Genomic DNA, 13,864 nt, shown 5'->3' on the forward strand with positions numbered 1-13,864 from the left:
AGGTTGTAATGTGAGCAGAAGATGGGCAGATGTGTGAGCTCAAAGTCCCACTGCTAATAACCAGTTCCCAATAGTTCATGTTGACACATCTGTATTCAAATGCCCTCTACCTATGCTGTGGTGGCTGTATGATCTGCCATTGCTGCCCTTACAGTACAACAATCCTGGTGGGGATCTGTGCTACATGGATGTCCAGAACCTTATCCACTAGTGTGAGAATGTTTACATGACCACTGATACCAGCATTGTGCACAACTGACACAGCGCATCCAACTTATGTGTCAATTCTCTGAAAGGACCATCCTGCCACTCAGTACGCCACAATTTGACCCCTTTCAAACTTACTCAGTTGGCTGTAGGAAGCATGAGTCCATCTCTGTGGCATGGTTGCCTGCTTTCTTCACACATCTGCACCACAATTAGCATTCTGACTGTGAGCATTCCCTATTAAAGGGCAGAGACAGATGGTGCACTGGTAGCTATGCCATTATGCTATTTAATGGCAGACAATGACGAAACCATTATCAGTACATCTACTATCACCCATGAGGCATATGCCATCATCAGGCCAAAACTGACATAGTCTTCCCAGTGCACTAATTCCTCCTCCCCCCCCCCCCTCCCACCTCCCCTCTTCCACTCCAAGCAGTATATTCTGATATGTGCAAACTCACTCATCAAAACCTATAGGATACTTCCCATTGACATCGAATCGTGCAATTTAGTTAGAAGAAAGGTTTCATAGTACGTATAATGGGAAATATCTGGAAAGTGATAATTTGTAATTATATCAGAAGAAAATTTTTTTGTCATTTGCTCTCTAAATGTCTCTCTGTCCATCTGTTAACACCCCTTTACCTCAAGAACAGGTGGACATACCAAGTTCCAATTTATGTCACACACCAAGGGTCATGGTCCCTTGTTGGTGTAAAAAAAATTAAGCTTTTAAGGTAATGCAGTCAAAAGATACAATAGTTTATATCACATATTTTGATGCCAACAAACTCACTCATCAAAGCCTAAAGGTTACCTTCGGTTGACCAATAATCATGAAATTTAGTTAAAAGCAAGTTTACACGGTACACATAAAAGGGAAAAATCCAAAAATTGTTCATTTGTAATTATATCACAGAGAAAGAAAGAAGCAGTTGTTTATTTTCTGAGTGCGTGCCTGCCTGTCCGTCTTTTCAGACCCCTTTTTCTCAGGTAGAGGTAGACACATCAAGTTGAAATTTATATCACATACTAAGGTCTTTGGTTTCCTTGGTGGTGTAATAAATGTGAGATATGGCCATTTATGTCACGTATTTTGATACTCAAAAACTCACTTGTCAAAAACTATAGGGGATTTTCTGTTGGCCAAGAATCATGCCATTTGGAAAGAAGAAGGCTCAAAATAAAGTCAAGTGAAAGAAATCAGAAAATTGTTAATCTGTAATTATATCACACAAAAATATATTTCTTTTGTCATTTATTATCCACATTCAAACTTCGAATTAAACCATTGTCTAAAGTCTCAGAATTTCCAGGACCTATGTCTTGCCAGTATCGATCTTGATAACACGCAAAAATCATCAAGATTCTTGATTCCGGGGGTGAATGAACTGTCTACATACATAATTAAGTTTCTATGGAACCCTCTGCACCTCCCCCCCCCCCTCCATGAACCATAGACCTTGCCCCCACAACGGAGGGGTATCTGTTGAGAGGCCAGACAAATGTGTGGTTCCTGAAGAGGGGCAGCAGCCTTTTCAGTAGTTGCAGGGGCAACAGTCTGGATGATTGACTGATCTGGCCTTGTAACACTAACCAAAACGGCCTTGCTGTGCTGGTACTGTCAACGACTAAAAGCAAGGGGAAACAACAGCCGTAATTTTTTCCAAGGGCATGTAGCTTTACTGTATGATGATGGCGTCCTCTTGGGTAAAATATTCAGGAGGTAAAATAGTCACCCATTTGGATCTCTGGGCAGGGACTACTCAGGAGGACGTTGTTGTCAGGAGAAAGAAAACTGGCATTCTACAGACTGGTGCGTGGAAGTCAGATCCCTTAATTGGGCAGGAAAGTTAGAAAATTTAAAAAGGGAAATGGATAGGTTAAAGTTAGATATAGTGGGAATTAGTGAAGTTTGTTGGCAGGAGGAACAAGACTTCTGGTTAGGTGAATACAGGGTTATAAATAAAAAATCAAATAGGGGTAATGCAGGAGTAGGTTTAATAATGAATAAAAAATAGGAGTGCGGGTAAGCTACTACAAACAGCATACTGAACGCATTATTGTGGCCAATATAGACACGAAGCCCACACCTACTACAGTAGTGCACAAGTTTATATGCCAACTAGCTATGCATATGACGAAGAAATTGAAGAACTGTATGATGAGATAAAATAAATTATTCAGATAGTGAAGGGAGATGAAAATTTAATAGCCATGGGTGACTGGAATTCGATAGTAGGAAAAGAAAGAGAAGGAAACGTAGTAGGTGAATGTGGATTGGGGGTAAGAAATGAAAGAGGAAGCTGCCCGGTACAATTTTGCACAGAGCATAACGTAATCATAGCTAACACTTGGTTCAAGAATCATAAAATAAGGTTGTATACATGGAAGAAGCCTGAAGATACTGACAGGTTTCAGATAGATTATATACTGGTAAGACAGAGATTTAGGAACCACGTTTTAAATTGTAAGACATTTCCAGGGGCAGATGTGGACTCTGACTACAATCTATTGGTTATGAACTGTAGATTAAAACTGAAGAAACTGCAAAAAGGTGGGAATTTAAGGAGATGGGACCTGGTAAACTGAAAGAACCAGAGGTTGTACAGAGTTTCAGGGAGAGCATAAGGGAAGAATTGACAGGAATGGGGGAAAGTAGAAGAAGAATGGGTAGCTCTGAGGGATGAAGTAGTTAAGGCAGCAAAGGATCAAGTAGGTAAAAGGACGAGGGCTAGTAGAAATCCTTGGGTAACAGAAGAAATATTGAATTTAATTGATGAAAGGAGAAAACATAAAAATGCAGAAAATGAAGCAGGCAAAAAGGAATACAAACATCTCAAGAATGAGATCGACAGGAAGTGCAAAATGGCTAAGCAGGGATGGCTAGAGGACAAATGTAAGGATGTAGAAGCTTATCTCACTAGGAGTAAGATAGATACTGCCTACAGGAAAATTAAAGAGGCCTTTGGAGATAAGAGAACCACTTGTATGAACATCAAGAGCTCTGAAGAAAACCCAGTTCTAAGCAAAGAAGGGAAAGCAGAAAGGTGGACGGAGTATATAGAGGCTCTATACAAAGGCGAGGTACTTGAGGGCAATATTATGGAATTGGAGGAGGATGTAGATGAAGATGAAATGGGAGATACTTTTGTGGTTGGCAGGAGAGCCAACACCGTGTTACTAGAGGAGGCCGAAAGGCACACAATTTAGCTCACGCAGGCTGGCGTGAGATCTGGAACAGGACAAGGAAATTAGAATTTAGAAACAACGGACGTAGCTGGTGGAATACTTAACTTTAATCCATTAAAAACGAACGTCGCTCTTGATGGTACATAGTTCACAATATCAATAGTAACTGATAATGGCGCCTTGCTAGGTCGTAGCAAATAACGTAGCTGAAGGCTATCCTAAACAATCTTCTCGGCAAATGAGAATGTACGTAGGCAGTGAACCATCGCTTGCAAAGTCGGATGCACAACTGGGGCAAGTGCTAGGAAGTCTCTCTAGACCTGCCGTGTGGCAGCGCTCGGTCTACAATCACTGATAGTGGCGACACGCAGGTCCGACGTATACTAACAGACCGCGGCCGATTTAAAGGTCACCACCTAGCAAGTGTTGTGTCTGGCGGTGACACCACAGATACGATACTGCATGAAGAGTTTGACAGAGCACTGAAAGACCTAAGTCGAAACAAGGCCCCGGGAGTAGACAACATTCCATTAGGGAGTAGACAACATTCCATTAGAACTACTGACAGCCTTGGGAGAGCCATTCCTGACAAAACTCTACCATCTGGTGAGCAAAATGTATGAGACAGGCGAAACACCCTCAGACTTCAAGAGGAATATAATAATTCCAATCCCAAAGAAAGCAGGTGTTGACAGATGTGAAAATTACTGAACTATCAGTTTAATAAGCCACGGCTGCAAAATACTAACACGAATTTTTTACAGACGAATGGAAAAACTGGTAGAAGCCGACCTCAGGGAAGATCAGTTTGAATTCTGTAGAAATGTTGGAACACATGAACCATTACTTACCTCACGATTTACCTTAGAAAATAGATTTAGGAATAGCAAACATATGTTTCTAGCATTTGTAGACTCAGAGAAACCTTTTGACAATGTTGACTGGAATACTCTCTTTCAAATTCTGAAGACAGGTGCTGCAACATCCGCATCTTGGTGACATTAATCGTGACCCAAGCAGGAGATCCATACGTCAGGGCAGGCAGGATAACTGTTCGGTAAATGCGGAGCTTGGTAGACGGGTGAAATTCCCTACTGTGGAGGGGTGGGTACAAGGCCTCTTATTGGTGACTTGCTCTGTATGACAGAGACATCCCACACACCCATGGTCTCTCTGCCCTTGAGCACTACCTCTCCCAATGCCCACTCGAAGATCTTCCAAAAACCTCGTTCCTTATCACACTTACCAACTTCATCCTCACCCATAATTACTTCACTTTTGAAGGCCAGACCTAAAAACAAATCAGGGGAACGGCCATGGGAACCAGGATGGCTCTGTCCTATGCCAACCTCTTCATGGGCCACATGGAGGAGGCTTTCCTGAAGACCCAACAGCTGCTTCCCCTGGCCTGGTATAGGTTTATGGATGACATCTTTGTGGTCTGGACTCATGGTGAAGAAACACTCCTTAATTTTCTCCATAACCTCAACTCCTTTTCGAATCTGAATTTCACCTGGCCCTTCTCCAAAACCCAAGCCACCTTCCTGGATGTTGACCTTCATCTTGTTGAAGCTCACATCCACACCTCAGTCCATATCAAACCCACAAACAAACAACAGTACCTTCACTTTGATAGCTGCCATCCATTCCACATCAAACGCTCCCTTCCCTACAGCCTAGGTGTTCGTGGCAAACGTATCTGCTCCAGTGACAAATCCCTCAACAATTACACCAATAACCTGACCAGTGCTTTCCTCTCCCGCAACTATCCTGCAGACCTTGTCCACAAACAGATCTCCCGAGGAATACATTCCTCCCCGTCCAACAACAATGTTCCTACCCTCAGACCACAAAGAAGCATCCCCCTTGTCACCCAATATTATCCTGGCCTCGAATACATCAATACATTACTCCACCAGGGATATGACTTTCTCAAGTCAACCCCTGAAATGAGATCATCCCTTGACAAAATTCTCCCCACACCACACAGAGTTGCCTTTCGTCGCCCCCCTAACCTCCGTAACATCCTTGTTAAACCCTACAATATGCCCAGACTTCCTACCCCTGTAACCGACCCCGCTGCAAAACCTGCCCCATGCATCCCTCCACAACCACCTACTCCAGCCCTGCTACTGATAAAACATACACAATTCAAGGCAGGGCCACGTGTGAAACTACACATGTCATTTATCAGCTGACATGCCTGCACTGCATAGCCTTTTACATTGGTATGACAACAACTAAACTGGCTGAGCGCATGAACGGACACAGACGAACTGTCCACCTAGGAGACGTCCAATACCCAGTAGAGGAGCATGCCTTCCAGCATAATTCTAGGGACCCAGGAACCTGCTACACCGTATGTGCCATTTGGCTTCTCCCACCCAACACCAGTCCCTCTGAACTGCGGAGATGGGAACTTGCACTCCAACACATCCTTTCATCCCACCATCCCCCTGGACTGAACCTACGTTAAACAACCTCACTCCCATCTACTCTTCAGTCTTCTCCTCTTTCCCTTTCCTCTTTAGCCATTCATGCATCTTTTCAACCTACATCTTTATACTATATACCTCTTTACTCCTGTATGCATCCTCTTTGGTTTGAAGCTGGCAATGTACTTAAATAGAATATCTTTGGCTTCCCTCTGACAACCATGCCTCCATCCTTGCTACCCTCCCTGTTTTCCTTTCCCTGTTGCTTCATAACCTGGGTTGTGAGTAACTAAATCCACTTTCCCTTCTTCCCTTTCTTTCCCCTCTCTCCTCCCTGATGAAGGAACATTTATTCCGAAAGCTAGGAACGTAAATTTTCAGTTGTTTTTTGTGTATCTATCGGCTGTACTGAGCTGAGGTAAGTACCGGCCAGCCCCTCTATCTCTTTGTTAGTATTTGTTTCACATCTTTATATGAGATTTTCCATTAATTATTTATTCACACATCTATTTTTTATTCTTGAGAGAACATATGTGTGTTTGGAGATATGGGCACATTGATGTAGCCTTAATTTTAATTTTTGTAACACAATAATGTCACAATTTTTTAGCAGATCATTATTTAGAAACTGCATCTTGCATAAAGAATATGAACTCGAATTAGTTTCATTGAAAATTATACTTAGCACAATTACACTGATGGAAGAAAAATTGCAACACAAAAAGTAATTAATGTAGAGTGATCAAATTTCAATTTGTCTAGGTAAACTATTTAAGTGATTAACATTGCTAGAACACAACTTAATATGAGCACGAGATAAGCCATTTCAAATGTGAAATTCTGATACATTAATAACTGGCATAACTGTCAAAATGTTGGGCTGGAGTTCCATGCCTGTTGGTTGCTCGATACAGGGATGGTTAGTGCTCTTTGTGGATGGCGTCGAACATGCCATCGAATTATGTCCCACATGTGCTCGATTGGAGACAAATCTGGTGATGAAGCTGGCCAAGGCAACATAGACACACTGTAGATCATATTGGGTTACAACAGCGGTATGTGGGTGAGCATTATCTTGTTCAAAAACACTCCTGGAATGCCCTTCAAGAATGACAATACACAGGTCATATCACCAGACTGGGGTACAATTTCGGAGTCAGGTGCATGGGATATTTGCAAGAGTGTTCCTGCTGTCAAAAAGATCGCATCCCAGACCATAATTCCAGAAGTAGATTTCGTCTGTCCAGCATGCAGACAGGTTGAAGTCAGGTCCTCAACTAGCCTCCTCCCAACCAACACTTGGCCATCACTGGTACCAAGGCAGAATCAGCTTCCATCAGAAAACAAAACACATCTCACCCTGCCCTCCAATGAGTTCTCACTTGACACCACTGAAGTAGCAAATGGCGGTGGTTTGGGGTCAGTCGAATGTGCACTACAGGGGTCCGGCTTGGAGCTGTGCTTGAAGTAACCAATTTGTAACAGTTTTTTGTGTCACTGTGGTGCTTACTGTTGATCAAATTGCTGCTGCGGACGCAGTATGACAGAGCCATATGATGAACACAATGGTCTCCCCTCTTAGTAGTGTCACATGGCAGTCCAGAGCCTGGTCTTCTTGCAACTACACATTTTCACGACCACCACTGCCAGCAATTATGCACATTGGCTACATACCTGCTAAGTGTTTCTCCAATATCATAGAAAGAAAGTCCAGCTTCTCATAGCCCTATTACACAACCTTGTTCAAACTCAATGAGGTGTCGATAATGGTGCCTTTGTCACCTTAAAGGGCATTCTTGATGAACATCAACACACCACATCCAATCTCAGAGGTAACCAACACTCAACACTGTTACAGCATGTATTTAAAGTAAACCTGATACACATCCTCATAGCGGTGCTACTTGCACCACTCTTATGTGACTGGTGCAAAATCTGAATAGAAATCATCTTTCAGATGTAGAAACGAACCTATGCTGCACAACTCCTTCATGGTGTTGCATTTTTTTTCTTCTGTCAGTCTATGTACTGTATAATCTACCTACATTTTTGACAGCAATACAATGAACACTTTAAAAGAAATTTTCATGATTAAAACACACTTTACAATTGTATAGTTATTTACTGACAAGTCTTTACACTAGCAGGTTTCAGTGACTCAGCCCCATCTTTAGCTGTACCTATATATTGGAGGTCAAGGCATCCACATCATAGATAACTTGTAAGGCAACACATCTGCCATACATGGCTTACCAAGTTACCTTTGACATAGATTCTCTGAACTACTATTTATAGATGCACTTTAAGATGAGACCGAGTCATTGAACCCTGACAGTGCAAAGGCTTCATTCAATAAATAACTATATATCTCTATCAGACGTTTTAATGATGAGCATTACATTTAACAGTTGTGAATGTCCCACTAGCAAAAATTTGTTACTTCAAGACCACTTTATTCTTTTCTGGGTGGTAACTTGTTATTCACACAAAGCTAACACCTACTAGACTTTAAGGAAAAGAATACAGTATGCTTTCGTTTGAACAGAAATTATATCAGTAAAAAAATTAATGCAGCTCCATGTCACCTTACATTTATTTTGCACAATGCTCTCAGCTACTGCAGTCTTGGATTTAATTTCTTCAGCATCAGGAGGTGGTCGTCTTCCTTTCAGGTAATTGTTCAGCGCCTCTGCCTGCTCACATAGGGTTTTCAACGAATGCTCTGAAAATATGAAAGTATTATCTTATTTTCTCATATTCTACATCATATGCTGCTCTGAAGAACAAAAATGAAAGTTACACATTGCAATAGGTAAAAAATAAAATTTTTTTAATATGCCACACTTCGCTGAAGGATTCATTGACATTGTATGATCACAAACAACATATCATCAAAATATGATACAATCTTGTACTCTGCATTTATATAACCCTTTCCTGCAGATAAAGATAAGAAGGAAGAAATGAAACCCATAAGAAGAACCTGGAGTTGCACAATCCTACTTATAAAGGAATTAAAAAGAACAAGGCACCAACTGAGCACCAGAAAGGAAGTTAACATACAAATCTAAACTTCATGCAATGTAAGTAAGTTCCAAATAGCCTGACACAATGATTGCTTCAGCATCTGAAGTCAGTTCCTTCCAGACAAGAGTCTCATCTCTGTTATAGTGTGGCGTCACACAAGAGGTAAAAGTGATTTACTAACTACATAACTTGGTATGTGCACCATACCGTACAATCGATGGACATCCTTCTCATTCGTCACAACAACATTATTCCATGCTGAAAGTGTTATTCAATGTTTTTGTGTAATTTTCACTTGATTCAAAATGTTTATACATGGCCACTGGCAAGATCTCAATAATTTATTACAATCCCTCTCAACTCATTTTCCCCCTTGTTATGTAAGCTCAGTGGTAATAGAATTTTCCACTTTAGGGTTGTCTTGTCCAATTTCCAGTGGCAATGAGAATAATTTCTTAATCCATTCCTATTGCATCACTTGACAGAGATTTCACCAACCAAATTACTTTACACCATTGTGACAAAAATGGGAATATGAAATGTCAAGTAACCACAGTGTCAACATAAAATCATCAAATACTGATTTCATGTTTTTGGTTTTATCTCTGTTGGTGATTATCATCAATAGACAGAAACAAGGAGACAGTAAGAGTAAACATTATATACTATGAATCACCACAAGTACAACTTATCAAGAACTCTCCATAATTGTGTACAAAACTCTTTACCACCAAGGAAGCTTTTGTTTTTGAGAACTTTCATAGTTCTATCAATTTCAGGAAAGGGGGTTAGCAATATTTCTATATCAACATGTCCTTTTGTTTCTTCAATTAAAGTATTTGAGCCTATTTTTTCAACAAGATTAATAAAATCATTATTACAAGTACTATTAATTTGTGAACACAGTTTAGGCACTTTGTTTAATTGTGGTACTATCATGAAATCCTGACTTACCATCCTCTCTCTCTTTCCACTATGACCTGTATAGTTTCAATTTTATCATGGTGTCGTGGTCTACAGTCCAAAGACTGATGTGATGCAACTCTCCGCAGTAGTCTATTCTGCGCAAACCCCCTTCATCTCTTAATAACTACTGCAACATATTTCCATTTGAACCTGCATAATATATTCATGCCTAGGTCTCCTTCCACAGTTTTTACGCTACACAGTTTCCTCCGTTACCAAACTGATGATTCCTTGATGCCCTGGGACACGTCCTATCAAGCAATACCTTCCTTTATTCCAGTTGTGTTACAGCTATCTTTTTTCCCCAGCCCAATTCAGTATTTCCTTATTAGTTATTATTCAATCTACCCATCTAATCTTCAGCACTCTTATGCAGCACATTTCAAAAGGTTCTATTCTCCTCTTGTCTGAACTGCTTATATTTATTATTAATTTCTGTCCTGATAAAAAGTCACACTCAGTGCAACTTTCAGCCTTCCTAGCCCAAGTGGTTTACACATCAGCCCAGCTGGCTCAAACGACTGTGGAGCTAAGTGCAGTCTTGCTCGCACATAACTTTCCCACACTATCAGATTAGTTATTTGGTTTACAATGGATAAAGTATTCTAATTATACTTCTTAAATCGCAAATAATGCAAATCAATCATTACAGTGTATACGCAGACGAGGAAAAAAAAAACCCGAATTTTTTCACAGGTATCCCGGTTAAAAAAAAATATACTTTTTCCCGGACGAACATACACTTTTTCTGTGCTAAGTGACAGTAGGTTTGCCATAGATTTTCCCTCAGAACTGTAAAACTTATTAATCTTTGAATAGTTAAAGTTTTATACACTGGCATAGAACTTCTAGGTGCTTTAGGGGGAGTGTGGGGGGGGGGAAGAAGTTTTGGAAGCGCCTTTGGTAAAAAAAAGGAGAGAAGTTTTTGGAAGACCTTTGATGTGCAGCAACATGATGCTGTATATTTTCATGTTACGAAAGTATAAATTCGAACTGGACCAAACACAGCACATTAGTTTACAGAGCGTTGAAATTGAGATTGCTATGCCTTTTTCTAAACCAATCAAATCTCACGCCACATGGTCTCGTCAGCCGATGACAGCAGATATTCAGAGCATAGGACAGATGTTGTGGTCAGCTAATAGCAAGATCACTGCTACATAGTGCAAACACACAAAGAGGAAAAGTTAATGGTTTATATTAATACACATAGTGTAGCTACAAGAAACGCTAAGCTTTCACATATAATACTGATATCAAAGATTAATAAGCAACAAGAGAAACTAAGCTCTCACATGTAATTTTGATCTTTTTTTGCATGTGTTATACTTTAAGATACATCATACAAATATGACAGTAAATTTAAAATAATGACATAAATGTCTGGTCTTCTGGGCTCAAAATTCTGTGGCTGGTCCTCAAAGAGTTCAGTTCTAAGCGAGAGTCTAATGCTCTGTGATTAAGAAATTCATCCCACTTTCTCACACGTAACATGATTCACCTTGCGTTAAAGGAAATTTACTTTGAAAGTAACACATTTCAAACCACCATTCACAATACTATCCTGAGACTGTTAGGAATAGGTTCGTTTTAGCAGTTGCCAGAGAGCTCCAGAAAACAAGCATTATTGCGCAAGCATAGTTGCAGTGATGTGGGAAGCCAGCGTGTTCGTATGTATAAAGCATTAAGAGATCAACTTTATGTCCTAAAAGAAACAGGACATCAGAGAATACTCCAAGAGCTTTGGAATTTCATAAACCATACTAAAATACATAATTCGGCTTGAAGGGCACATGGTTTATCTAGATTCACAATGAAGTAGTGTGGTTTTTGGGATGTAAATTTTCTTGGAGTACCAGTACTGAACTATCTCATATTTTTTTTCTTTATTATGGCATAATGCCATACATGGTAGCAGCTGAAAACATGCACTTGAAATTCAGCAAACAACTGGATCTAGCCAATGCTGCGGAATGAAATACTTTGCTTCAAATAAATTGATTGCCTCGCAATTAATGCTTGACAGCTAAAAACTTAGAAATAAAATCAAATAAAAAACTGGAACTAATAATATATTTTTGCCTTTCATAATTATGTGAATGTATTTTAATTCACTTGATAGCTTCTGGCCACAGAAATCCGTTTTGTTTTCATTTGACGTGGGAGCTATAAACAAAGAAGAAACAGCGAAATAAGTTAAAGCAAACATGGGTCACGTGGAGACTACCCCCCTCCCCACTACAACTAAAACAACTCTTCGCATGTGCGAACCTGGCACCTGGGATGTGAGAGAAAAATTTTTCTCGGTAGCATCTGGCTGTTACTGCCGATACAGCTAACAGCCACAATTCAAGTAGCCAGAAGTGGGAGAAGGTACTGCTCATATGCGAGTCTACTGCACATGTGCATGAGCCCGCTGGCAACTGCTCAAACAAACCCAATGTAAACAGTTGCGACATCACGCTCACAGAAAGCAGTTTATTGTTACGAGGTATTACATAGTCTTCACCCTAAGGTCTTTGACATATTTTTGCTATTTGTATGTGCTTGTGCATGCACAGTGTTTTGTTGTTGTAAATGACACTTTTCCTTTGCAACTAAAGTTCTATTTATTTCCTCTCATTTATGTTTTATTTCTGCAGTATTATTCTCCAGTAGCAGGATACAGTAACATTCTTTGCTAGAGTATCAATTTTTGCCAGTCAAAGCTTCAAAAATTTAACTGAAAAGTAAACAGTGAAAAATTCCCGGAATTCTGAGAAATTCCCAGGTTTTTTCCGGTTTTCTCCCAGATGAAGAAATTCCTGGTTTTCCCCCAGATTTCTCGGTTGTCCCGGGTCGTATACACCCTGATCATATGTTAACAAAACTGAAGGAAATGCATTCCTGTAGGGAGGAATCACTGATAATCCCAATGTAAGAATCCATTGCCACATGGTAGTATTAACATACTACACAACATCAAAGACTCACATCTTAGCCCTATAAGTTTTAGGATGTTGCCAACAGATGTGAGGTATGCCACAGCACATGCAACACACTGGATTGATAAATATGGTATAGCAAGGTGCACAGCACAATGGGCTAGTGAGCTGGGGGAGTGGGACGGGGGGGGGGGGGGGGGGGGGGGGGGAGGGGGGGGGGAGCCTGACTGCTAGTACACCACCTCTGGTGCGGTGGGCTGAATTCAGCTTGCCAATGAAGCTGACCAGACAGGCTAGTCTATGGCTTGTACAGTGCAATATATTTCCTGTTCATAGAACACATTTAACATTAGCATTTCATTCTTTGTCCCCCGTCAACGCTGAATAGTCAGTGCATATGACTGCTGTGCTGAGGACTAGCAGGGATTTCTCCCTGGTGGGAGGACAGCAATAGTGTGCACACAGCGTATGAGACCAACTGAGGAGTAACTTGAGTGAGGAGTAGTGGCTCCATGGTTGTGAAAACCAATAATGGGCAGGAAAGAGTTTTGTAGACACAACAATATATCATATTATCATTAATAAGATACAGTGATTTGCATGGTCATGTCTTAGAGCTGTTCATTTACACCAGTTGTCCCTCATTATCAAATAAAGCTTTAATAATGAAAAATTATAATCCTTTTCAGCATGAGGATTGTTTCGGTAAATATAATGGTCAAAATAAATGTTGCTTTATTGTCAATACTAGACATAATAGAAAACATATTTGATTTTGTTCTGTCAGGTACAGACATAATAAAACAAAAACAAAGAAGGTTAATGCATTTCCAATTGAAAAACATGAAAAAAAAAAACCTAAAACTAAACCTTACAAAAGATCCCACTGCAAAACATTAGTTTCTTCCGCACTGTCATCTTGCGTAACACAATGTTTATTAACCAATTGGCCCTGCTCATAATTGCAGACACTTTTAATGCAGTTAAACATACTCATTACCCAACTGTCCACATAAGCCTGTGAGATATTTTCAAATTCCTCAACAGTGGCTTCTGTGATCGCCTGTATGGTCTCTAGTGGAACCGAATGATTGCCAACCACTCATT

General features: G+C 40.3%; 1 protein-coding gene across 2 annotated transcripts in view; it reads right to left on the reverse strand.

The window, feature by feature from the left end:
• Nucleotides 1-13,864, reverse strand: part of LOC126267656 (methyltransferase-like protein 17, mitochondrial) — a 113,421-nt gene that overhangs the window by 84,253 nt on the left and 15,304 nt on the right. For both annotated transcript variants that reach the window (XM_049972959.1, XM_049972965.1), the window contains exon 3: nt 8,431-8,562. In XM_049972959.1, the coding sequence (XP_049828916.1) occupies nt 8,431-8,562 (132 nt within the window). The remainder of the gene's footprint in view (nt 1-8,430; nt 8,563-13,864) is intronic.

The sequence above is a fragment of the Schistocerca gregaria genome, chromosome 1 (assembly GCF_023897955.1).
Source record: "Schistocerca gregaria isolate iqSchGreg1 chromosome 1, iqSchGreg1.2, whole genome shotgun sequence".
NCBI classification, from domain to species: Eukaryota; Metazoa; Arthropoda; class Insecta; order Orthoptera; family Acrididae; genus Schistocerca; species Schistocerca gregaria.